Below are 27,149 nucleotides of genomic sequence, written 5' to 3' on the forward strand. Positions count from 1 at the left end.
TGCAAAATAGATTATAATTTCTAATACGCAATACACATTTGTTAGATATAAAATGACACGATAAAAATAATTACCTGACAAAGGTCGTAGTTGAAACATTTTAGACATCGATATCTAAAACCTACAATAGGATAGTCTTTGCAAATACCACATTTAGCATCGTGTTTCGCCGTTTCTGCTGCTGCGAGCCTATGTAAGACGGTCATCCACACTAGCGACTGAGGTTCGGCTGAAGTCCATTCTAAGAAGTTACTCACTTCAATAAAGGACGGATTTTTCGCCTGTAAAAATGTAACTCTCTTTAGTAAATTGTAAAATTTCTTTAAGCGGATAATAAATTCTGATTTTGAATATGAAATTACGACTAAATAACGCAATCGAACCTTTTCAAAACAACTTCTTGCACTAGGTTCAATATTACTTCCGCCAAAAGCAGCTATTTCACCGAGTTGCCGAGGAATCTAAAATTGAATTAAAAAGATACATTTACAAATTATTATACATTTACAAACTGTGCGAGTTGTGCGCGCGCGCGTATAGTGTCTGTAGTGTATGCACACAAAAGTTATAAAAGGAAATAAAAAAAAAAAAAAAAAAAAAAAACTTTCAAACCTGGACACAATCGTGAAGCAGAAGTCCTAGCTTCTTAGAGTCCGCATGACCCGAAGGGTCGGCAATCTGTTCAAATAGATCTAAGAATGAAAACAATTGTATATTTTTAACAAAATCAAAATATCAAAGGGAAGAAGTTAAAGTTTTCGAAAATTAACATACATTTCCACTTGTTTTCAAGTTTTGCTCGGCATAAAAGAACAATGGCAATCTTAAAAGATAGAACACGAAGCTTCCCGATACGTCCACTAAAAAAAATTTCGATCAAAATTTTGAACTATGTGTAACACACAGTTATAACGCCTAAAATTAAATAGGTAAGAAGCACACCTATCAAAAACATTTAGCAACCAGTTTAATGTCAAATCAACGCATTGAGGAACAATAATGGCTTCTTTTCTTGTTGGTTCAATATTGCCGAATATTGTCAATAGTATTGCAATCATTTCTCCGACCTCAATTAAACTATCATTTTTGGCTGATAAGTCGTGACGTTGGAAAGCTTTCAATACAACATTGTCCATTTCCGCGAGATCGACTAGAAAAATATTAAATTTCAGTTTAGAACGGAAATACCAAAATTAAAACTCAGATCTAAAATTAGACGACGTAAGTTTGAACGAAAACTTACGACAGCAAGCTTTTTGTATACACCTCAACTTCATAGAGGTTCGATAAGCTGCAAACTTGACGTCATTTAGCTCCGCTAAATGAGAAAGTAAAAAAAAAACAAAAAACAATTAGATAGTGCAGAAATTGAACTCATTCGAAAATGACAATCTAACATGAACTGTACCTAGTGTATTGTATAACTCTGTCATTTTTGGATGATCCCATTGTGTCACCTTTGTATCGTGGCTTAAAAGAAAAATTTGAAATTGAAAAAAAAATTGTATTTGAGAAAAAAAAATTGTATTTGAGAAAAAAAAAATGTCAATGTATAAAGATTTATTGCGTAGTTTTAAAAACATACTTAATATAATATGGAACTTTGTTTAATGAGCAACTTCGCTCCCATGGTGGTGAAACACTTCCTAAAAGGAAAAAAGTAACATTGTAAGACCTACCGCATGTAATTCTCTCATGAAATATATATGAAATTCTCTCATGAAATATATATGAAATTCAAATAGGTATTTTACATAATAGGTAAAATTCACATTGAGTAAAGACATTTGAAAGTTTTTTTTTAACCTTGCAGTTGTGACTGTTTGTCTTGGTCACTATTCAAAATGTTGTTTAAGTTGTTGTGTCGTCGCTCACACTCTAATTGCAATTGATTCCATCTTTGCAAAAATTCGTCAATTTGTCGCTGTTTTTGTCCCCCCAATTCCACACCGTAGTCAAGCCGCAAGATTTTCACTTTTCCGTTCACGTTATCTATGTACGGCTCGAGTGAAGTAACGCTTTCGTTGAACAACTTAAAAAATAACTTTTAATTATAATCTACGCAAAAATTTCAAAATTTAAATAAAATAAAAAAAAACGCAAAAATATTTTATAAGCAAATGGTAAAAAAAAAAAAGTTGAAACTTTAGTAAAATGAAATAAAATAATCATACTTTAACTTCTTCTAATGCTTTGTGTGCGTCCTCCAAACTAAAATCAGAAGTTAAATTCCATCGATTTTTACGGTTTTCGGCATCCTTCAGACGATTATGAAGATCATCTACTTCTTTAAGCAGTTTGTTTACAAGCTTTAAAAAAAAAAGTATTTGCTTATAAAAATGCCCTGTATTCCTAAGTATATTGACGTTTAAAACGATAAGATATAAAAATAAACACATGTAAATAGTGCTTAAATATAAAATATGGTTTTTTAATTCAATTCATTAATTAACGCGCTTCTGCGGATAAGCTTGTTATGGTTAAACTTTATTTAAAGCGAAATTCCTAATGAAACGCAAATTTACACGAAAGTAATCCTAACGGTTACTTTCTTGTAAAAACCTTTTAACAAGCTCATATTTTCAAAATCTCTTTGAGAGCAGATTGCATACTATTCCTTTCATTAAGATAATCTTATAATGACTACTGTCAATATTCAAATCGCACAAAAATGTTCGTTTTCAAGCCTACGGAGAGCATTATGGCTTTTATCAAATATTTTGACGCCAACATTTTTCCTTTTTAATCTGGCCTGAACTAAAAATTGCCAGACCGAATAATGAACTGTAATTACTCCAGCCACAAAGTTCAATAATTCCGCATTCCTAATAAATGATATTATGCATCACGTTGAGTAGCTAATTGAACATAGCAACTACCGAGAAAATAAATCGATATCTCCATGAAATCTTCAAAGATACTGCCCATCAATCGGCAATTAATTATGTATTTCCTGATATTTCCTGAACCAATGAATATTGAGACAATTCAAATAATCCTGTTTACCTTCTCCTTAACCCCCTCTTCGCTCATTTCCTCTTCTTTTATCACCTCCGGTATGAACTTTATCACCTCCGGTATGAACTTTTTGACGAAGTAAGGTTTATTATTTCGATTAACAAGAGGCGCTTTTTCATTTTCTTTAAATGTAACGTCTGGTAACTTCGGAACAGTGGTCTTTACTATTTTATTTATTTTGGAATGCATCAGTTTTGTGAACAACTTATCTCTGCTTCTTTTCTTAAAGATAGGACTTGTTTGGATTATTGAGTGGAGACAGTTTTTATTCGATATTTTTAAACATTCTATTTTGCTTCGATCATTAAATTCTGTAGTTCGAAAGTTGTTAGTACTAAAACTGCGCAACCGAGTGGTAATGCCATATTCATTTAACCAACGCGTAATTTTCTCTTTGTCTACTTTCACACTGCTTGGCAATTCAAGATTGCTAAGCGAATCTTTAGATAAGTCACAAAGTTCAGTAGCTTTCTGAACTGATTTATTTTCTTGTGAATTTATTTCAACATTAACATAAGTGTGCTGTTCACTTGCAGGCGTGACGCCATATTTGTATAAATCAACTTTTTTCTCGACGTTTAAAAACAAGCCGCTGTTATCGAACGTTTGTTGTATAATAAACTCATTGGTCAGTTCATCCAGAGATGATAAATTGGTGTCAGTCAGGCGCTTCTCTTCTCGACATAAATCTGAAGGAACAGTAAAAGATCTTAATCGGCCGTTGCTTGACCACATTGAAAATCCATCATCTTTCTCACCGTTATGAAAATAAGAAATTTTTGGTTGTGGTTTAAAATTTATTTCAAAATCTTTCTTTTCTCCCGTTTCCAACATTTTTTGTTAAAAGCTTAAAACGCGTAATTTTTTTCTCTCTTCGATGAAACGTTATTTGCCATTTGAATATTTCTTTTCATGAATTACTATTAATCGTACTTAACAAGGCAATTATCCAAAAAAACAATTTGATATCTCTATGACAACAAACAGTTTCAGCAAAACTGCAAAACACAATTTGTTTTTGTACTTCTTCGTTTAATATATAATTTCAGTAACTCGCAAGTTTTGACAGACTTTCGAACTCTAGAAAAACCCTTAGAGGTAATTAGATAAAAGGCTAAAAGTAAATATTTGCTTCTGTTTTAAAGAATTTTTTCTGAACAATTGGAAGTGTTCAGAAGTATGTAATACGAGTGATTTGTTATTGTGTTCTAAGTAATCCATCGTAATCTTGATAAAGAATCCCCTAAATATAACGACAAAGTTAATTGCATCATTTCGATCGCACTGTTAATAATGGATATTGTTATGAATTTTTGCACATATTTGTATTTATTTATCAATAATTCCTGTTAGCACACACATGCTTTTATTACATACTTTAGTGAATATACATAATGCGTATTTATACACTCTAGTCGCGTCACGCCACTTCGCAGCTAGTGTATATGCGTGTGTATATGTGTGTATGTCTAAACGTGTGTTATAAGTATATACATATATGTAACACACATGTATGTATACATACATACATACATACATACATACATACATACATACATACATACATACATACATACATACATAATTACATACATACATACATTACATACATCACATACATACATACATACATACATACATACATACATACATACATACATACATACATACATACATACATACATACATACATACATATATGCGTATATGTATAAATAAATACATATATATATATATATATATATATATATATATATATATATATATATATATATATATATATATATATATATATATATATATATATATATATATATATGTATATGTATATATACACACACAAATATGTATGTATAAACACACGCATAAAGAGTGATTGTGTTTTCTTTTCCTGCTGATTTTATAATAAATGCGATTTATATATCTATTTCGAGACATTGTTTTGGTTTGTAATAACTTTGTTTTGGTTTGTAAAATGTGAAACAAACAATTGAACATGTGAAACAAACATGTCGACAATTGAACATGTAAAATGTTATTGAAAGTATAAGAATTTTAATCTCGTGCAACGCTTCCTCATGAACATGAAATTTGATACTTAGAAGAAAAAATCTGCAAAACGAAAGTGACTAATGTCCAAAATAAGACATCATCAGTGACCAAGTGATATCTCCTGGAACAGATGCATCATATTGTGACTTTTTTTTTATCTGTATATTAGTTAAACTAAAGATCAATTGCACCCTATAAAATAATTATTTCACTTTTTAAAATAACTGACATTATTTTCGTTCACCTACCTCTAAAACAGCGTCTATCGTTGTTTGCCACTTTTCTGAATTGTTCATCAGCACCTGCCATTGCATTTCGATATGTTCGATCTGTTCTTGGACACTCGCAGCTAGGTTATCCTCACGAGAAACAAGCTCACGAGCTTGATGTTTCAACAAGAAATTATGGCCTTGATCTAAGACTTGTTTTATAACCACTTGACGAACTCGTAATTTGCCCTTAAATGCCTAACAAATAAATACTCAAAACGTAAGGCTTTTATATTTTGACATAATACATGCATACATACATACATACATACATACATACATACATACATACATACATACATACATACATACATACGAATTGATTTAAACAAAATTGCTGCTTAAAATAAGCGTTTGTTACAAAGAGCGGTGAGCATACTCTACCCAAAACTACTTTTAAATGCTTGCTTACGCTTCACAGATGTAATACACACGTCATAGAAAATTAACATGTTAAAACACCGAGTAAATCCGAGAACGAAGAATTAAAATTACAATGAGATGTCTAACGAATTGTTTTATGCAACGAGTCGTGTCCGGCGATTAAAAGTGGATACATTATGATAATCCTAAGTCCTAAAAAAGTCCGTTCATGACGAGGTGAACGTCATAACGAGGCGAATCTCATGACGTAGTGAATCTAATCGGCCTCCACAACAACACTAATTATGTTATAGATTCTGTAACTTGGCAAAACTGTCACAGGTAGGGAGGGGGGGGGGGGGGGGACTTTATCAACAGCATAAATACCAAACTAAGCCGAGCTCTAAAGCAAAAAAAACAACCAAAACATGGCAAAAAGCACAATCATTACACTGTGATTCTCTAGCACGATTACTATCGGCGACATATTACAAAATCGGTTAAAGAGACATTAGAAACACTTTAATGGAATGTTCTCTTTCATGTTCACAGTTCCCTTTGTTTACTACTTTTATTACCTTTGGCGAATTGCACCTGGTCTTTTTGAGCAGTACTTTCATTTTTATACAGATATTGAAAAATGGGATTATATGAATGAATTGTACCAAATGAAATATTTTTTCTTGCGGATTCTGTCTATTGCGAGAGAAATAGAAAAAAATAACAATTCGCTAGATGGGCAATATTTTTACGAAATTACCTTTTCATTTAAAAAAAAAAAAAAAATTTTAAAAGCAAAACTCCCCATATTTCGGCTAATATTTCACCAAATAACAACAGTTGGCGCTCATCACTGCCGACATTATTTTTTGCGTATGATCAGTATACCATACTATTCCAGGTATTCATTTATATTCATTTGTTTATTTATTTTGAAAATTGCTTTCACTCTCAATTCATAGAAAACAAACAAACAAAAAAAAAAAGTATTTGTTTGTACATCATTTTAAAAAATATACGAACCTGATGGTTATCGTTTTGATGCTGCACAGTTGAGATATCTGATCCAATTGGTTGTTGTGACGCGAGTTCTTGTCCAGCTCTCACCAACCAATCAACTATCTCTTGCATATCAAACAGCAACTGCCGCCACTCTCCAGAACCATCGGTCATTCTTATGAAAATCATGCAATATAAAATGTTTTTCCTTTTTTATAAATGCATCAAATACCAATTTTAAATATTAAACATACTTCATACCTATCTCGTATATCAACGACCCTCAACCCTAAGCTATTCCATCTATCATTCATATCATCCAACTTTGATTGCAATGCAGTTCTAACTTCACCTTGCTCAAGATCAACCATGATCTGGTTTCCAGTATCATTGAGGCTTTGAAACATGGCTTGATGCAAAGCAATATCTTCTTCTAAAGCCTAAATACATCGGAACCGTAAATAGTAACAGCTTACAAGAATATTAAACATCCAACTACTAATCGATCAGAAAATATTTATTAACGCACCAACATTTCCTGTTGTAACTCCTCCACATCAGTATTATCTTCTGTCTGACTTGCTTCGACTAAAGAGTCGAGCTCTGCAACCTTTGATTCGGCTGATGAAAGCCATGTTAAGGCGCTAATCATATTTTTGTGGAAGAGAAGAAGATTATCTAAAGCCTCTTGCAGAGACTGTTGTCGAGCATTTGACCTAAACATGATGCAAAATAAGGATAATGATGTTGATTTTTTTTCTTTCTCAACTCTTACAAATTATATAAACTATCAAAAGAAAGTTGACTTTTATACTGGAATTTTAAAGAACACGTTTCGATATTTTATTTGGTAAAAAACTTGATTGCTATCATTTAAAATCAAAGGATTTAAATATTTTTGTTGAGCTCAAACTTCTAAAAAGTTTTTGAAGCTTTAAAAACTTCCTCAACTTTTAAAAAATTTTCCAAATGTAATTCAATGTTCACTTCCGAGTACGTTTGAGATGTTTAAAGCTCGTCACAGTATATGCATCAAATTTCTTCTCTCACCAAAAAAAAAGTGCTGCGAATTAACAACGAGCACAATATTTGCACAGCCAATGTGAGGTCATCTGTTTATTTTTTGTGTCAACAAAAAAAATGTTGCTTACAAAATAAATGTTGCAAACGAATCCATTCTCAACTTTTAAATATAATTTTTTTTTCTTTCTAAAAAACTACCAAAATAAAATTCATCCGACATAATGACGTCATACTTTCAAATGAAAAAAAGATGCATTTTGAAACTTTTCAAAGAATGTAAAACTTTACAACACTGAAAGATTTTTATCATCTATACCACCTCAATGCAATATAATTATTAATAACAAAAAAATACAAATCTACTTTAAAGAGTTTGTAGTACGTTGTTGTAAGGTTTTGCGAACCATTTCTTTAAAATTTACTAGTTTAGAAAATAAAAAAAAAGCAAAAGTCTTACTTTGCATCAACATCACTCAACGCTTGTATGGTATCTTTGTACTTTCCTTTGAAACTTGTTAAATCGAGGCTGGAATAGTTCTGTAAAATATCGTCAGCCTGCTTTCTTACGATATTGAATTGATTAGAAAACGCCATTAATTCTTCTTGGAAAACCTTAAGCAAGCGTCAAAATAAATTATTTTCTAATCAAATATATTTACTTTAAAGAAAAAAATCCGAACGAGTTGCGCACAAATCCGTAAAGTTTAAATATATACCTTGTGTTTGTTGAGCTGGTATTCAAGTTCGGTAACTGTACTTCCAACTTTTAATCGTTCGTTTAGTTGGGTTACTGCTTTGTGGATCCAATTGTCTAACCGTGTTATTATCTCGTTGCAATGACGCATATCACCTTAAAATGAATTTTAAACTCTATCATGCGCATCACGCAGATTTCACTTTCCGGTGTTACATAAAATAAGCTTTTATCATAGCAAGTTATCAGTAATAGTTAAGTAAATAAATAATAATAAAAAATAATATTCATGATAGTAATGATAACTAACAGTAATAATAAAAAATAATTATAATAATATTAATATAATAACAATAATAGCAATAATAATAATAATAGTAATAATAATAATAATAATAATAATAATAATAATAATAATAATAATAATAATAATAATAATAATAATAATAATAATAATAATAATAATAATAATAATAATAATAATAATAATAATAATAATAATAATAATAATAATAATAGTAATAATAATAATAGTAATAATGATAGTAATAATAATAGTAATAATAACAAGAACAAAAATAAATAATAATGATAAAATGATAAAAATAAAGATAATACTAATACTAATAATAAAAATAGATACAGTAATAACAAACAAAATATACTTACGATTCAGCTGCTCAAACATTTTTTTTTGTGAAGCAATTTTCTCAGAAACAACCTCCCAACGTTCTTTAAGTTTAGTTATTTTATCATCAGTAGCATAGTTAAATGTTTCATTTTTTGAATCCATGGTTAATGCTGCTCCCATTTCTATCACTTCTTCTAGATCTCCTCGTCTATTGTTTACCTCTTGTTGAATTGCCTAACCAATCAAAAATCAGTATTTAAAAAACTAATCAAAATATAGTGTTTTGCATCAAAATTATAGATCAATTAGTTCAAAGAGTTGGACGAAAAAAAAAATTCTCACATTATGTTTCTGGATTGCTGACTCGATATCCTCTGGATCCCCAACATTCAAAGTAAATCCCTTTAACTTTTGCTCAATTAGTTTTAGGACATCATGCAGTTCAGCAACATTTTTCTCAAATTTATTTACTGTAATAAAAGCATTTCAATTTATTGCTATGAATTAATTTTAAAAAAAAGAAAAACACACACAAAAGTTTTTGTACTTAAAACACAACATATTTTTTTGAAAGATAAATAAAAAAAAAACAGAATTTTTTTTTTTTTTTTTTTATAAACAAAAACTTTTTGCTCAAAAAAAAAAAAAAAGCTACAAGGTTGAAAGAAAAATTCTTTGAAGAAAAGTAATACCAGTATCCTCTTGCAAAGTGTCATTATCAAACATTGTGACAGCTGATTCACTTTCTTTCACCAATTCCTCAATCAAAATTTCTTCGCTTATTGTTTGGTCCTCAAGATTGTTAGATAATGTAAGGATAACTTGCCAATCATCATTTAATCTCCTCACTTTATCACTAATATCTTGAGGAAAATGACTGCTTGATTGATCTCCATGTACTTTATACTCTTCAATCAAGCAATTAATAGCCTCTATATTGCTGTGGCGAGCCTTAATTGATACTTTAGTTATCTACAATAGATTAAAAAATGTAACTGCTTATAACTAAAAGTATTTTATTATGTTTCTTAAAATTATTGAAAATTTTTTAATCAATAAATCAAAAGTATATATATTCAGTACTGCAAAATTATCAAGCTATTTAAAACATACCTGAGGATCAACATGAGAGATTGCTTTTCCTTGGTTAAACTTTTCAAGGATATTCCTGGTTGAACATACCCAATCATAAAGCTCTTCTAACTGCTCCAAGAAAAGTGTTGCTTTTGAAAGTTGTTCTTGTATTGCAGTTAGACGACTAGGCAAAAAGGTTGTCACTTCATCCCATTCTTGTTGTAAAAGCTTTGAATGCGCAATAATTTCTTCTAGTTGTATTGGGGAAAGATCTTTAGAATAAAAAAGTGTTTTTGTATCCAGTTTGAGGCTGGTCATAAAGTCTGCTTGATCTGCAAGATTTGACTTGATGTTCTAAATAAATCACATATTGTATAATCTCTCAACATAAACTGAATAAAAAAATTTTGATTTTATAAAAATTTTGATTTTATAAAAATTACATCACAGTATTCACAGGTATTAAATAAATATTTTGAAAGTAAAACATCAAGAGTAAAGGAGTTTGAGAAATTTCAATTTCTCCTTTTTTGTTAAATTTTTGAGAAACTCATTATATAAGCTTTCCCACCTTTAATATATAAATATATTAATTGCTATAATCTTCTTTTACCTGCAGTTTCTGCAAATAAACCTCTAAATCCTCTTCATTCAATGGATGAGGTTTGATGTTAAATAATACATGTTTGGATTGCGTCAACAACCTTTCTAAAACATCTAATGACTTGATTACTGATTTCATGCGCTCATCTCCACTAAACAGACTAAAAAAACGTTGTAGTATTTATGACTATGAACATTTTACTTTTTTATTTCTTAAAAAATTGAAGGTTTATTTTAATGCGCACAAAACTTACCTCATTTTGATGTTGCTCAATTGTTTTTTTATTTGTTCCCATCTCACTTTTAAATTTAGTTGCTTTTCATAGAAATCCCTTCCATTGATTTCAGAAGAATTAACTATCACATGGTCTGTTAACTGGTTTATTGAATGGAACAATTCAGATTTTTCTTGAACAGCTGCCTCAAGAGCCTATAAAAACAATTGCTTAAGAAATCATTAAATGATGGTAAAAATGATGCAGATAAAAAAAAATAATGATGACAATGATGATGATGATGATGATGATGATGATGATGATGATGATGATGATGATGATGATGATGATGATGATGATGATGATGATGCTGATGATGATGATGATGATGATGATGATGATGATGATGATGATGATGATGATGATGATGATGATGATGATGATGATGATGATGATGGATTGCATAATAGCAATATTTTTACCTTATAATTTTTCTCTGTTCTTTCACAAGTTGAAATTTCATTTTCTAAACCTCCAAGAAAACTTGAAAACTCTGTGATATCTATATGAAGCTTTTTCCATTGTTTTTCAATGTTACTAAATATCAACTGTCTCTCTTTCAGATCTTTATTTAAAGAGTTCCATTTAGATCTCATTAATGTCAAGCTAATGTCAATTTCTTGCATATTCTTCTCTGTACCTTCTGATAAATATTGCTCACAACTTGCCATGGTACTTGCAATGACTGGATGGAGTTCATTTACAGTTGCTAAAACCTCCTGAAAAAATATTAAAAGATTTTTAGTTTTAACTAAAATAAAAAGCAATATGCTAAGATGACAAAATAAATTATACATTTATAACAGCTTCTTGCTTTGCATATTCGTCAAATGGTTTTCCTGAAAAGCAGTCCAATTTAAGTTTGCTTTGAAGCTCTTCTAATTTTACTATTGTATTCTTTATATCTGATACAAACTCTTGATATGGTTTTATCTTTTTAGCATTGGCCACACTTTCAAATAACCAATGAATATCTACTACTCTGTGCTTTTTTGTTAATACATCAGATCCTAAAGTAAATTTCACAACAAAATTAAACACAACTAAACCTTTACAAAAAGAAAATTTATGATCTAAAAAAATTAATGATAAAAAATATGATAATTATTTAAAACAACAACTGTAAGTTTAACCTGATTCTTTGTATAATGCTACAGCATTGACAGGTGCCTCCTTTAAAACAGCACCTTTGTCTTTACTTAGCCAAGACTTTATGACAAAACAGAATAAACGACCAGAAAGTTCATCCAGAATGTAAATACTTTGCAAGTACCATGCAGGTGAAGCACCTTCATTGTCATGCCAAACTCGTAGCTTAGACAGCTTACCTAGCCAAGGCTGGTTACGGAAAGTAAATAAATCTACTTGATTCACTTGGAACTTTTTACGCTTTGTCTCAGATTTTTGGAACTGAAGTTGATCACTATTACCATATTCACCAAAAAGCTTAATTGAGACATTAGCCCTTGTATCAGCATCAGGAAAGTCTCCTGTTTCAACACTTATTTTGTATGTTGTCACTAAGAAAAAATTTCATTTAAAAATTAATTTTCTTAAAAATGAACTTTAGAATATTTTATATTGCTCTCAAATTAGAATCCAAAGTAAAAAAATCCTTATTCCATTTTGAAATGTACATACTTAATTTAAAAATACTTTGTACTATACTTAAAGCGCAAAACCTTTTTATAGAAAAAGCTTTTTTGCACAAATTTGCTAAAACTAAATCATTATCAATTACAAATATTTAAAATGTAAAAAAAAAAAACCTTTCTCTTCAGGCCTTTGGTATTGCTCAAAGTGACGAGATAACAATTTAAATTTCTTATTAAGGCCTATAATATCTTCTTTTGGAATTTGGGTATCAGAACACACATTTGATAGCTGTTCTGCACGGATATTTACAGCTTCTAGTTCAGCTGCCCTCAGTTCAAAAAGCTCAAGCCCCTAAAATATTAAAACCAATAAAAAAAGCTGAAATTTGTAAAATATAACCTGTAAAATACAACTTAAAGGAATTTTTTTTTTTAAACCTTAAGTTTGTCAGATTGTGGATCTCTGAGCAATTGGTCTGTTTGTACTAGCCATTGTCGTATAATTGCTAAATCAGTATTAATGCAATTCAACTTGTAATCAGACTCTCTCAAACTTTGACGCCTCATCTCAAGGCCTATGTGCACACTGCTAATCTTGCGTGTCAGCTTTAAAATGGAGTTATTGTTCAACTCAAGTTCACCCACTTTATTACCAGCTTCTTCTAGTAAACTCTCAAAGTCTGGTTGAAGGCCAAAAAGTTGATTGTCTAATTTCTAAACCAAAAAGGTTTTTAAATAGTTTTAAATAGAAAAAGTCACTTTAAAATTGTCAAATGTATTAACTTTCTCATTTATTGTTTGTATTTAATAACAGAAAAATTTCTAAAGACAGAAAAATAATTGGGCAGGATTTCTTAAAATATATATAAAGGAATGTTTAAAAAAAGAAAACAAAACAAGTTTTAAATCAATTTTAAAAAGACTTCACTTTATAAGTTTAAATTATTTAAATATAATAATTAACTTATGGTGTAAAAAAAGCTGGACAAAAGAAAAAAAATACCTCAACATTTTCCTGCACATCTTTAATATTTTCACTGCTGTTTAAGCTAAACAGAGATTTTTCGATTTCATCTAATTCGGCAACCAAACTTTCAATAGTCTTATTAAGATTAACTAAAAACAGATAAAGTTTTTTTTTAATAATACATAATATTATCAATAATATTAATATCATTATTACATTATTATACAATATTATATTACTAATCATATGATATGTTATCAAAAAAAATATTACTATAACATTAATATCAATAATATAATTTATTATTAACATTACAATCAATATTATAATTTACTACTTTGTTAACTAAAACCAATGATGAGAATTATCATGTTGAAACAAAAATAATTAAAAACAAACTAAAAAGAAAAAAACATAAATTTTTAAGAATGCTTTGCTAATGCTAAATTTACTAAAAATGTTATTTGTTATTTCCTGGACCAGAATTTGTAAATAAATTAAGATAAAAAAAATTAATGTAATTTTAAAAGAAAAAAGGCAAAAATATTTCATGGTAATTATAATCAAACCTTTTCTATCAAAGGACGGTTGCTTTACAAACACCATTCTCTCAGATTCTTGCACTTCCATTGGTTCAGAGGGTACAATCAGAGGTTCTGATTTGTTTTTCTTTTCAGTTAGTTCTTCATCTTCATTTAATAAATCAATATTGATACTTTGCACTTCAACAGTTCTTATTGGTTCACTGATAACAATCTTTAAATAAAATATTTTCAAGAAATTTTGAAAAACTGTTAATTCAATAACTGAAATTTTTTAATAAATGCAAAGAAAAATTAACCTCTTCCTGTTCAATAACTCTTTGTTTAGCTGGAGGTGCTCCTTCAGTCCTTTCAATTTCTTTCAATTTGATTTCAAGGGTGGCTTGAATGTACCGAATTTTATCCTCAAGCTCATTCCATCTTTTAAAAATATCCTTTTCACATAGATTTACAAGTTTAGAGTTGCCGATTGCTGTAATATCGTCTCCTCGTGCTTTAAAACAATCTAACTCTGATTCTTTGGCGTCAACAATTGACTTAATTCCCTGAAAAAACAAGAAAGTTTCTGTGAAATAATGAAAAAATGTTTTCTGCAGAAATTGTAATTTTATCTTCACTCCTAGCCAACTTGACAGCACAAACATTAAATACACACATTAGATTTTCATTTCTTCAACTTTGAAATAAAAAAACAATAACCTTTAGTTTCATCAGCTCCATTTCAATATCAAATTTGTTTGAAACACCACCAATAGCCTCTAATGTACTTCGCCTGCTGTCAATCCATGCATTTAGATCTCTTGCTATTTCTTTGTATTCTTTTACCTGATCATGCTGTTTTAATAGCAAATCATACTTTTCTTTGGCCTGTTGTTTTGTACTAGTGTATGTATCATAAATATCGTGAACTCTTGCTTCTAACAAACGAAATGAATCAGCTTCTGACATTTTACAAAGTTGCACTGTATTATTGTTTAACTGTTGAACATCCTGAGCTTTAGCATTGAGTTCAGAAATCATTGTCTAAATAAAAAATTAACAATAATTTCAATTAATTCTAACCAAAAATTATTTCAGCTGTAAACAGAATAAAAAGCAAAAAACTCTTTTTTGTTTGTTAAGAAGTAGAGAGAAAAAATACCTGCACATTTTGTATTGAGTCCTCTGGGAATTCAGGCAAAAACTCTTTTGAAATGTTATTCAAACTATCTTGTATAGATCTTAACCAATCATTGAGTGAATCAAGATTTGCATAAATAATTTCAGAAAGAGGAAGTGCATCTCCAAATATCTAAGATGATATTTTAAAAAATTTATCAAAATATTGTTATGCAACCTCAGTCATTCTGTTCTGTGTTAGCCATGCTCTTTAAACATAACAAATTAATTTTTAATTTCACTTAAATTAAAACAATCAACTTACTATTTCCTGTACTTTTAGTAAGTTTTTGACATTTTCATATTCTTTTCTGACTTGATCAACTTGAGGGTCAAGATTTTTGTTCACTCTTGTCGAAATATCAGCAGCAATGTTTTGTAATGCTAAAATGTTATCTTCTATGCTTGAACACAATGATGACAATTGCTGTTGAAATAAGATTGCTAACTTAAAACAATGTTGTTTTTCAAATCGTTCATAATGATAACATTTTTATTTTTACTTTATCACAAAAAAAAGATAAAAAAATTTTAACAAATAAATAAGCAATAATTACCTCAAGTGCTTCAACTGCTAATTGTATATCAGGAACTTCAGGTGAAGCCAATTTTACTTTTTTAATTCTACGTTTAAGATTATCAATGTCAGAAAGAGTACTTCCTTCCAAAGCTGCAAACCTTTTTTCCATTTCTTTGATGTTTGGCTGTTGTTCTAGGACTTTTATAGACTCTATCAGTTTGGACCAGCGAGATTTGATGCCATTAAACTTATTCTCAAGAGTAATATGGTTTTGAGGACCTCCAGCTAAAATTAACTCTTTGATTGTACCTTCTGCAGAGGAAACTAAAGCTAGATTTAAAGACACTTGTTCCTGAAGATTCTAAAGACACAAAAAATATTTTTCTTTAATTTTGTTGTAAAAAAAATTTTATTCAAATCTTATAAAAAACTATAAATAAAGAATAAACTCTTCTACTATGATATTCTTGTAGCTTAAACACAAAAAAAATCTCAAATAACTAAAGCAGTCCAAAAATCTGCTGATAGCTATAAACAAAAATATTTTTATGGAATAGCTTACAAAAATACCATAGCATCTAGTTTTTATAGAATATTTGAATAATATATAATTTTGTAACTTTTCTCATACACAACAAATATTACTTCAATAAACTGCTCTTCAATAACCACAAAACCATTGATTCGTTCATTAACCAATTTCTCAGTAGTCTGAAGCCAGTTATCAATTTGCACTAAATCATCGCTTAACTGGCGTCTTTTCAAAAGCTCGCCTTCAACTATATAACGAAACTAAAATAAAAAAACTTTTTTATCTACCAGCCACATTTTATTTTAATTACCAATCAAATTTTATCATTTGATTTTTGTTCTAAGTATATTCAACTATTTTTAGAAATTATTAGCTTCATTTTATTGTATATTATTTATAACTACAATATCAGTAATTTGTTTATTATTGTAATATGAGTATATTAAAGTATGTCATTAGCATATTTTATTAACTATGCTAATATGCTATAGTTATAACATATAATTAGCATAATTTATCACAATATTAGTATAAAAATTTAATTGCACATCTTTTTTACTTTTTTTTTTTTACAACAAGAAAATTTCATATTGGGATTTTATTCATCTTTTAAATTTTTTTAAATTTAAATTCTCTAATGAATTTGGCATTTGCACAAAATAATTTAGAAGTATGGATTTTATAAATTACTAATATTTAGAACTTTTATAGAAAATGAATTTTTCTCTTTCTTTTTTACCTTCTTTGATCGCTCTCTTGTGTCTTCTAAGCGACTTTCATAATCACTGATCATGGCACATACAAATGAAGAGCACATTCCATTGCTATTCATTGTTATATCACTGGCTGCATTGTCAATATCTTTTAAGTTTTCTGATGACAAATAACTATACTGGTTATCAAGATCCTGTCAGAAGTAAGAGAAAAACATAAACTGAAAAATAAAGCAAGGAAAAAAGCAAATTTTTAAAAACATAAGCATTGAAGGATTTATTGTTCAGGCAGTTCATGATACAAATAAAAACTATAGGGATGTAAGAGTTTTGAAGGTAACTCACCGCTAGACATTTTTCAAGTTTTTCATCATCTTCATTTAGTTTCAGTTTTGCAGAGTCAATTGCAATCTCAGTTACATCCATATTCTGATAGACCATTGAAATAAGATTTTCCAGCACTTCAAGTTTAGAGAATGTACTCTTCAAATTAAGAAGAAAATCACTAGAAAAAGAAAAAAAAAATCACTAGAAAAAAAAATCACTGGAAAAAAATAAATAAAAATATTAGGAAAATTAGCTCTCGATTGACAAAAGTTCAAAAAAATAGTACAAAATTTTTATAACAAACATACAATTTAACTTAGATAAAATTTTTCAAAGATACAATTTCAAACTTGTATTTATATATTTGCAACACAAATTTGTTAAAATTCTTGCAAACAACATTATTGAAGTTATAATAGCATCAATCTATAACAATTATATTAGCAACAACAACAGCAGCAACAACTTCCATCAGAAAAAAGAACTACTTAAAAAAGATAAAATGTGTTAAAAAAAAATGAAACTAACTCCACTTTAGCTGTCACTTTTGCAAACATGTGACTTCCATGAACTAATTCCTTAATTACAGCAGGAGTTTCAGTTCCTGAGGGGGCTGTTGCAATTAACTGATTTACTGATTCTAAATACTCATCAATTATAACACCTTTAACAACCAACTGCATCTTTATTTCCTATAAAAGTATTTGTTATCAAATGAAAATAATGATCTAAGAAAAAGTAGTAAAGAGTTTGATATAATTTAATAGTGCTATAAATATAATTAGAACAGCAGTAAAAATAAATTAGTAAATGTAAATAAGAAGTAAATATTTAAAAGGAAAACACAGAAGAACATTCAACCTCATAAGCATCAATTTTTAACTTCAGCCCATTTTTATCAAAACTATTACACTTTTCATTCTGTAAATTGATTTCAATGGCAGTCAAATATTCCAGCAGTGCTTTAATGCCTGCTTTAACTTCCTGAAATTTTAGGCCAGCATTTCTCAAATTTTCTTTTTGCTTTTCAGTATTAACAATAACTCTTCCCCATCTTTCACGCAGATTTTTTAGCTTCAATTGTAGCATAGCAGAATAAGAATCTTCACCTCTATTCATGATTAAAGTACATGTTTCAATTAAGGAATCCACTTTTTTTTGCACTGTTGAAATATCTTGTTGCAGTGCCTAAAAAAAAAAAAGAAACTAATCTATATTTTATATGAAGCAATAATTGTGCTTTTATAATCATTAAGCCATTAACTAAAAATCAGTTATGTTAAGTGTTGTGTTAAATATTGATAAGGAATTTCTTTGTTGCTGAAAATGATTGAGGTCAACACAATGAATAATTCATTAACTAAAAATAATCTATAAAATATCAGTATAGTGCTCTGTGATCTAAAGTTGTATAGATAATACTTTTTTAAAATCACCTCTACTTCTTGCACTTGAGAACTTAAAGTCTCTGCATCACCTTCAGCAATGGTGCTTCTTATTTCATCAAGGAATTTGTCCACATCATCCATCCAGTTAAAAGTCTCGCTCATTGCTATATCCAATTCCTTTGTTTGTAATAAAGCTTCATTTACACGCTGCAATCTTGCTTCAGTTATCTTAACACAATCCATCCATTGTCTGTTCAAATCTGTGATTTGTTTACGATACTTTTGAGAAATGTCAACATGCAAACTTCGCAAAAGTTCATTTTGGTTGTTGGTAAGGGACTTCAGAGTAGACTCTAGTTTTTTAAGCTTTAGCAGTTTTTCCTAAAATAAATAATATCTAATTTTATGAGTTTAACTATAAAATAAAAATAAAAACTTTTGAAACGATAAAATCTAATCAGTTTTATAACTTTTTTTTTTTTTTAACTTTATATAAATTAGTAAAATTCATAAAAAAAAAATAAAATAAAATAATAAAGCAGTAAGAAAACCTCTAAATTGGCACCCAAAATCTTCATTTCTGGTGTTTCAGCGTACTTGAACTCTTTACTTACAAAGGGAAAGACCTCATCGAGTACCTCCTTCACCAACGATGTGCTATCTAAAAATTCTTGCGGTGGCATGCTTTGTATAGTCACCATAATTGTTTGTTTTTTTTCTTCCAGATAAACATTTGCCTTCTTTAGCTTCTGCACAGCATCTTCAATTTCAACATTGAGTGCAGATTTCAAAGCAGGATCACTTACAAATTGACATTCTTTTGACAGGCTTTCCAGTAATTCAGAGCATTTCATCAACTCTTTAATTTTTATCTAAACGAACAAAAACGTTTTGTTTATTTATTTTTTTTTTTTTTTTACTCTTTGCCTATAGATTATAACAAACTATAATAACAAATAGTGTATTATATATAATGTATTATTCAAATTCAAAAATATAACATTGCAACAATATCATGTTAATAGTTATTTACCATTTTTACTGATGTATTCACTATTTTAAATTTTTTTCTTCTTCTATTTATCATTATTCTTATAACTATTATTGAAGAAAATATTTACAAAGTATTAAAGTTTTAACCTCTATTTTTTTAAACAAATCTTTAGGATCTTTTGCTAACTCAACACTAATCTTCTCAACATATGTTGTGATTTCTGTTATTGCAGTGAGAATTCGCTGCACTTCAACTATAAACTTTTTTTTTAACTCTGATACTTCATTTTCTTGTCTGAGTTCCATCACCATTTTTTGCAAAGAGTCCCAGTGGTTAGTAAAATTTATTAAAGATTGTTGTATACCAATACCAGATTGTCCAGCAGTTAATGTTTGACTCATGAGTTCTTTTCCAGTGTTTGCAAGGACTGTAATGCTTGTTCGACGTTTCATTATAGCTTGATGAAGTGACTAAAGAAAGTCATATTTTGTATGAAGAAGCAATAACAACAAATAAAAAAATGAAACAATAGTTATTTGAGTGTAAAAAATATTTTTCCTTTTTTCAATATTAAATTTCAGCAATAATTTTTTTCAAACCTCGATTAACTCTTTCTGTGGATTCTTTTGAGGTTTTAATAATGTCTCTGCATCAATTATCCAGTTTAAATTCTCATCCAATTCTTTCAAGAATGACTGCAGTCTATTTTCCATACTTCTTAACTTAAAATTTAAACAAATTTAAAAATTAGTTTTTAACCTTCCAAAAAGTATAATTGTTTTAGGAACATAACTCACATGTTTCATCTTTGTATTGAGCATGCTTGCAATTTTATTCCATCTATTATTGAAGTCTTCCATAGTATCTTGAATTCGATTAATGGTTGGAGAGTCTTCCTCTAATGTTTGAGCCACTGCTTGTGCTGCATTATTAAAGTTACCAAAAGAAGCTTGCTGCCGTGTTAGCTCTATTTCCAGGCTCTATTAAAAAAATTAAAAAAAAGAAAAACCAATATCAAAATATTGAGATTATATCAAGATTTTTAATAAAAACTTTTTAAATGTTTTTGATAAAAAAGAATTTCAAACTACTAATTTAACTAAATGAAAAATAGCAACAATAAGCAAAAAAACAAAAGCAAATGAAATGTTTACCATTAAAATATGTGTTTAAAGTAATGATTAATAGTAATAAAGTACTTACTTCTTATGTATTTGTATTTTCATTTTATTTAGTTGCTTCATTTGACAGTGAAAATTAAATTGCTGACTATTAGTCATTAGACCATTATTATTGAATGCAATTTTATAAAGGCTTTCTTTTTCTTTATTGTATTTAGTTGTTGTTTTTTTTTTTTTTTATGACTTATTATTATTGATAGCTTATTTGATATGAACCATGCATTAAGTTCAATATTTACAGTTTGGAAGATACTTTTGATTGACATGTAAGAGTAGGAATAATTTGTATCATCTGTAAACATAATTAGATCAAGAACATTGACAGCTGGCTGAAGATTACAAGTGCCCTAGTATGAAACTTTAATAACATCAAAGTTGTCACTAGCTGGTCAATAAATATATTAATGCATTTCAGCACTTAATTACAACAATATTTATATATAATAATAGAATAATGTTGAAAACCAACTCAAGTTTTCTAACAGTTTAATAATAATTTGAGAACTTCATAAGCTCAGGCCTTACCTTACTTCATTTCAACATGAGTAATTAACTCCACAAATGACCTTATTGATCTATTTGATCTATAGTGAACTATATGTTATCATATTTAAGGAGAGTGAAATCAAATTAACCCAACTAATAATGGTATTTTTTTAAGTTTTGTTCTTTGTGTTGAAATAAGTTCAAATGCATGTGATGTGTTCTTTGTGTTGATTTAAGTTTAAACTATGCATGTGATATGTTCTTTTTCAGTGTTAAAATTCCACATGTGAAATCAAACTATCGATACCTTTAACTTTTGAATTTGCAACTGCACTTCTTTTTTGTCACCCATGTCCACATCAGAAATTTCTTTAAGTGCCTTCTCTTTTTCTGACAACCATTCATTCAACCTTTGCTCTTCATCACGATACTGTTGCCAACTTGTAAGTACTTCTTGAAGACTGTTCCATCTAAAAAAATTAATTAAAAAAAATAAATAAAAAATTGACAAAAATATTTGTGAAGAAAATTTGAAGAAATAATATTTAAAAAGAAACCTTTGTTCAGTCCATTTACATACAAGGGACCACCTTTCTCCAAGAACTCCAAGCTGTTCCTCCAAGTCTGCAGTGGCATCTTCAGATTCAGCTTCATCCACAACAACAACCATATGACTAAGGGAATTCACCTGCTGCTGTTGATTTTCAAGGTCTTCTTGCATCAATTTATGTTCTTCAACTTGTCGCTTAACTACATCAATATCAGATCCTATGCGATCTGCAGTTTTCATTTTAATTTCTGCCTTAGTTAACCAGTCCCCAAGTTCTTTTAATTGTAATTGTTGAAGCTTCATCAAGTGTTGGTGTAGGCTAAAATTAAAAATAGTTTATACCAAAAAAAGACTTGGTTATAAAACCTAAGAAATATACTTCTGACTGTAAAAACCTGAATATTAAAACTTTTGCTTTACTTACTCAGCCTGCCTTTGCATTGCTGATACACGTAAATTTTCCCACCGCTCACTTAATAGAGTCATCTGTTCACGAATTTCCTTTTCTTCTTTTCCAACAACAATATTTTCATTGATAAGTTGACTTCCAAACTCTAAAACACTACCAACACTTGTCTGATGTGAAGTCAAAATCATCATGAAATCCTGACAAAAAAAAAATTGTGGCATCAACAAAAAAAAAAAAACAATAGAAATTTTTACAGAAAAAAAGGAGATACAGAAGGAGAATGAACCTCATGCTCTCGAAACTGTTCCTTTACTTTGTCGACATTTTCTGAAACATACTCTTGATGCTTAAGCTGGATCTCAGCTTGTTGTAGCCATGTCAATACTTGTTGCAATGTTTCATTAAAGTCATCCCATTCTGACATTGTTGACACTGAGGATGGGGTTGGACTATCTGAGCGTGTGGTCTAAATTTCAGATAGAAATCTGATCATTAAAAAAATGAGTCAAAAATTAAATTAAATGCTAAAGGTAACTTTTTTTAAACAATTTAATTCAAAAAGTCTTTTACAAATTATATACAAAAAAGAAATTTCTTTTAATTTCAAAAATTATTCAAAAAATCAAAATTTTGTTTATTTAATTGAAAGGAAATCAGACAATTTTTACTGATAATATTATTATACACATTTGTGAAAGTGTCTTAACAGCATACAATATCATTAACAGCATGACTGACAGTGAACTATTAACAAATATTTTCTATCAAAATACAACTTTAATAACATTAAAACCAGAGGTTTATTCAATGACAGTTATTAAAATTTAAATCTACAAAGACTATTAGTGAAGATTTGAAAATAGCTCTAGAATATATAATAAAAATGAATGAAACCCTTTTTCATTTTTCTTTGAATCCATTTGTATATTCAGAGCTATATAATTTTTTTTTAAATGAAGACAATCAAAAAATAGCAAAAAAAAAATCTTATAAAAACAAAAAATATTTATAAAAAGTTAATGATATTCCACCCAAAAACTATCAAGGGGTAAAAAAAAAAATATCAAAAATACAAGAAAATCAGATAAGTATCAGATAACAAATCAAAGCAACTTTGTTTATTCTAGAAATTGTTAATGAAATGACAAAAAATTGCTGTGTTCAAACAAGACAGTGCACAAATACAAGCCATTAAACTAATTCTAATAAAAAAAGAATTTAATCCAAGCATTAATTCATAGTTTTATACTAAATACAATTACATTAACTTGCGAAAAAATATCAAAATGATATTCATTTTTAATTTAATATTAAAAATCTAATGAAAATAGACACATTAACATTAATAAACATTCAAATTATTATAACATCAAAATAAATGAATAAAAACTGTATGACAATTCTTGATAAAAAAAATCAACGAAAAAACTAACAACTGTTCAACAACTTCATGAAAGTTTTGAAATTAAAACTTAAACTTTTGTTGAACCATTTTTTAGGGAATTCTTCAATTAGCTCCTAATCATTAAAAATAAGAAAATGCTCTTCAAATATCCATGTAATTAATTAAACAACAAAAAATTGCTCTTTAAAATAACATTTTTTTGATATGTTGTTGTATGCTAACTCCATAAACTTTAATTTTTGAAGCATCACTAATAATCTTTAATTTGTATGTGTGTGTATATATGTATATATATATATATATATATATATATATATATATATATATATATATGCACTCTTTTTTCTGCTATATATGTTAATTTGTCATTTATATTTTATCTGTGTGATAAATTTGTGTTTGTTAAAGCTTATGCATGCATTTATAAAACCAGTTCAACCTTTAAAAAAAGCTTAATATAATTAAGTTTAAAAATATGTTTATGCTTAATTGAAAATCTTGCATATATGCAAAACAAATTTCTCATTTCTATTTAGCAGACATAATCAAAAGCAAATTTCATAAATATTTAATTTTTGGTATATCTCTCCAACTTTTAACAAATTTCTAAAGTTTCTCTAATTTATATAAAACAAAAAAGAAGTTTTTAATGCAATCTATAAACATATACATATATATATACTTATGCATAAACATGTATATATGATGTATGTATGTATGTATGTATGTATGTATGTATGTATGTATGTATGTATGTATGTATGTATGTATGTATGTATGTATGTATGTATGTATGTATGTATGTATGTATGTGTGTGTATGTATGTATGTATGTATGTATATATGCATATATGTATCTATGCATGTATGTATGCATGTAGCATGTATGTATATACTTAAGTATATTTATACTTAAATAAAATGTATGCAATATACATACAATTTGATAAAGTTATTTCAAGTAATTTAATCACAGAATATAAATAACAAAAAAGGTGATTTACATCTAACATGTGAACTATTAAACTATTATTTTAATTTTTTTAAAAACTGTTTATGATTAAATAAAAACATTTTAAGTAAATTTCTCAAAAAATCCGTAAAAAGCATATGGGAGGGTATCACATTGTAACACAATAAAACCTTTGTTTTATATGAAATTGCCATTATTGAGCATTAAGCTTATTATGAAACCATCAGATTAAAAGTGAACCTTATTCAACCTTCTCTCATACCATTCAGATTAAAACAACTTATAATAAAGCATTACAACTAAAGTGCTGCATAAAGATTTTGCTTTAAAAAAATCTTTTTAAGAAAATCAAACTTTAACTTATCTTTGTAATATGATTTTGCATGAGAAAAATTTTTTTATACAACAAAATTTATATTAAAAAAACTTAATTTATCATTATTTCAAAGGTTTGAGCTATTCTTTTGCATGAACTTTTTTATTGAAAATAAAATTTTATAAACAAAATCAATATGCAGCACTTTAATTGTAATTAATTACAAATATAAAACTACCACAGTTTAAATTCAGATTATAAAGATAGAACATTAAATCATATTGTATGATAACTATTGTATAATTATGTATGGTTAATTATGATAATTATGAGGGTTAATATAAAATAACACCTTTTAACAGAGTTTGCATTCCTGTTGCATAAAAAGAAAATATCAATATTCTAAATCCCACCTGCGTATAAATCAAAAAAAAAATTTAATTACAAAGATATTTTCCATTGTTGATTATAACTATATAATTTATATATATATACTAATTATACTTCTGTAGGCCATTTCAAATTGTATTTTTCAAGTGAATAAAATTTCATTTTTTTAAATTAAACTTATTTATACACATTATGAAGATAATATGTTACTAAAAAGATTATTCTATATTAGCTAAAGAAAAAAAAAAAAAAAAAAAAAAAGAACAACTAAAAATTACCAACTGCTCCATAAAAAGCTTTAAATTCTTCTTTTTTAAAAAATAACAAATGAATCTTGCAACATTTTTTTCAGCTTTTACTAAAGAAACATAAACAAGTTGTTCTGTTTTCTTGAAATTTTTAAAAAATCTTTAAGCATAAAAAACTATAATTTCTTATATAAAGCTATAGCATAAATAAAAACTAACATATACACATAAACAAGTGATGTGGAAAAAAGACAAATCAAAGGAGATTTTCTCTCATTTCTCATGATCATAATGAATGCAACAGGCTAATTTTTTGTAAAAGTGGACATTAAACACTAAATTTTAAGAAGGAAAGCTACACACCATAACTTCAAATAAATCTTCAAAATTCCATCATGAACTAATAAGCTCTTACATATCAACAAGAATTTGTTTCTTCCCAACTTTACCTAAGTCTCATTCTTTAAAATTTAATTAGCATGTTATGCTTACAAAATTGCTTCATTCTTTTAGTGATTTCACAATAATAATCCTACTAGAATGTGATTTAATGTGATAACAAAGCTCTATGCAAACATAGGGGAGCAACAACAAAGGACAAGCATATTAGGACATATTAGCAATACCAACAAAATCTCTATTTATTTAAAAAAAAAAAAAAAAAAAAAAAAAGGAAAAATCAGAGAAACTCAGTGTAAAACATATTGGATATAATAATCTTAGTTCAAGTAATTTAATGTTTTAAAATGTTGATTGTTATTAAATAAACTTTTTTATTTGCAAGTAAAATGTTTTGAGATGCTTTTTAAAAAAATATTGTAATTAAAGAGATAAAGCTAGTAACTTAAAAAAATATACGTTAAAGGAGCAACACCCATAAAAATGTTGTTTAAAGAGTAAAAATGCTAATTAATGTACTTAAAAATTATTAGATATAACAGAGTTAGAGATTTGGTTCATATCATGCTAAAGGAATAGATTTTAGCATTGATGGATATGAATTTATGGGAAAGAATCATTAATTACAATATAAAGAAACCAGCCAAAGGAGTGTAAAAAAGGATAATGGTTGGAAAGTTAAGTTACAAAAATAGTAAATAATGTTGATGTCATTTGCTCAAATATTTAAAAATAAAGAGTTATATTTGAATTAACAATATATTTACTTTAAAAATATATTTACATTAAAAACATAATTACATCAAAAATGTATTTACATAAACAATTTTACATAAAAAGCTTGAATTATAGTAACTGTTATAAAAAATAACTGTTATAAAAAAAATAACTGTTATAAAGAAAGAGTTTATGTAAAAGATTTTTAAAAAATTCAAAATATCATAAAATAAAGAGTAATTTTTAAAAACAATTGGTAAAACTGAAAAGAAACTTTAAAATAATAGAATTTATCTTGAATGAAATTCAATAATCTTGAATTTAGATTTTCTAAATTT

General features: G+C 27.8%; 1 protein-coding gene across 9 annotated transcripts in view; it reads right to left on the bottom strand.

Annotated features, from left to right (window-relative positions):
• Nucleotides 1-27,149, bottom strand: part of LOC145186991 (dystrophin-like) — a 40,123-nt gene that overhangs the window by 2,045 nt on the left and 10,929 nt on the right. For 4 of the 9 annotated variants that reach the window (XM_090095577.1, XM_090095576.1, XM_090095578.1 and 1 more), the window contains 48 exons: nucleotides 22,650-22,829; nucleotides 22,379-22,560; nucleotides 21,962-22,273; nucleotides 21,712-21,874; nucleotides 20,535-20,717; nucleotides 20,337-20,459; nucleotides 19,884-20,207; nucleotides 19,295-19,615; nucleotides 18,792-19,124; nucleotides 18,217-18,543; nucleotides 17,884-18,047; nucleotides 17,374-17,533; nucleotides 17,055-17,222; nucleotides 16,429-16,575; nucleotides 15,821-16,144; nucleotides 15,529-15,690; nucleotides 15,247-15,396; nucleotides 14,805-15,128; nucleotides 14,405-14,650; nucleotides 14,133-14,319; nucleotides 13,600-13,712; nucleotides 13,035-13,310; nucleotides 12,771-12,948; nucleotides 12,135-12,521; nucleotides 11,797-12,011; nucleotides 11,424-11,720; nucleotides 10,981-11,156; nucleotides 10,737-10,887; nucleotides 10,163-10,477; nucleotides 9,742-10,021; nucleotides 9,392-9,519; nucleotides 9,088-9,283; nucleotides 8,441-8,574; nucleotides 8,182-8,336; nucleotides 7,231-7,417; nucleotides 6,963-7,141; nucleotides 6,726-6,876; nucleotides 5,319-5,537; nucleotides 2,175-2,309; nucleotides 1,807-2,032; nucleotides 1,586-1,646; nucleotides 1,409-1,470; nucleotides 1,244-1,318; nucleotides 943-1,150; nucleotides 775-860; nucleotides 613-692; nucleotides 384-461; nucleotides 75-281 (listed from right to left, as the gene is read on the bottom strand). In XM_090095577.1, the coding sequence (XP_089951703.1) occupies nucleotides 75-281; nucleotides 384-461; nucleotides 613-692; nucleotides 775-860; nucleotides 943-1,150; nucleotides 1,244-1,318; nucleotides 1,409-1,470; nucleotides 1,586-1,646; nucleotides 1,807-2,032; nucleotides 2,175-2,309; nucleotides 5,319-5,537; nucleotides 6,726-6,876; nucleotides 6,963-7,141; nucleotides 7,231-7,417; nucleotides 8,182-8,336; nucleotides 8,441-8,574; nucleotides 9,088-9,283; nucleotides 9,392-9,519; nucleotides 9,742-10,021; nucleotides 10,163-10,477; nucleotides 10,737-10,887; nucleotides 10,981-11,156; nucleotides 11,424-11,720; nucleotides 11,797-12,011; nucleotides 12,135-12,521; nucleotides 12,771-12,948; nucleotides 13,035-13,310; nucleotides 13,600-13,712; nucleotides 14,133-14,319; nucleotides 14,405-14,650; nucleotides 14,805-15,128; nucleotides 15,247-15,396; nucleotides 15,529-15,690; nucleotides 15,821-16,144; nucleotides 16,429-16,575; nucleotides 17,055-17,222; nucleotides 17,374-17,533; nucleotides 17,884-18,047; nucleotides 18,217-18,543; nucleotides 18,792-19,124; nucleotides 19,295-19,615; nucleotides 19,884-20,207; nucleotides 20,337-20,459; nucleotides 20,535-20,717; nucleotides 21,712-21,874; nucleotides 21,962-22,273; nucleotides 22,379-22,560; nucleotides 22,650-22,829 (9,435 nt within the window). Of the gene's footprint in view, nucleotides 1-74; nucleotides 282-383; nucleotides 462-612; nucleotides 693-774; nucleotides 861-942; nucleotides 1,151-1,243; nucleotides 1,319-1,408; nucleotides 1,471-1,585; nucleotides 1,647-1,806; nucleotides 2,033-2,174; nucleotides 2,310-5,318; nucleotides 5,538-6,725; nucleotides 6,877-6,962; nucleotides 7,142-7,230; nucleotides 7,418-8,181; nucleotides 8,337-8,440; nucleotides 8,575-9,087; nucleotides 9,284-9,391; nucleotides 9,520-9,741; nucleotides 10,022-10,162; nucleotides 10,478-10,736; nucleotides 10,888-10,980; nucleotides 11,157-11,423; nucleotides 11,721-11,796; nucleotides 12,012-12,134; nucleotides 12,522-12,770; nucleotides 12,949-13,034; nucleotides 13,311-13,599; nucleotides 13,713-14,132; nucleotides 14,320-14,404; nucleotides 14,651-14,804; nucleotides 15,129-15,246; nucleotides 15,397-15,528; nucleotides 15,691-15,820; nucleotides 16,145-16,428; nucleotides 16,576-17,054; nucleotides 17,223-17,373; nucleotides 17,534-17,883; nucleotides 18,048-18,216; nucleotides 18,544-18,791; nucleotides 19,125-19,294; nucleotides 19,616-19,883; nucleotides 20,208-20,336; nucleotides 20,460-20,534; nucleotides 20,718-21,711; nucleotides 21,875-21,961; nucleotides 22,274-22,378; nucleotides 22,561-22,649; nucleotides 22,830-25,725; nucleotides 25,830-25,914; nucleotides 25,940-26,058; nucleotides 26,229-27,149 lie in introns of those variants that run through there. The other 5 variants (XM_090095581.1, XM_090095579.1, XM_090095582.1 and 2 more) reach the window with 5 other exon arrangements.

The sequence above is a fragment of the Hydra viridissima genome, unplaced genomic scaffold (genome assembly GCF_058129835.1).
Source record: "Hydra viridissima isolate aposymbiotic clone 2 unplaced genomic scaffold, HvirCarnegie_v1 scaffold_8, whole genome shotgun sequence".
Lineage (NCBI taxonomy): Eukaryota > Metazoa > Cnidaria > Hydrozoa > Anthoathecata > Hydridae > Hydra > Hydra viridissima.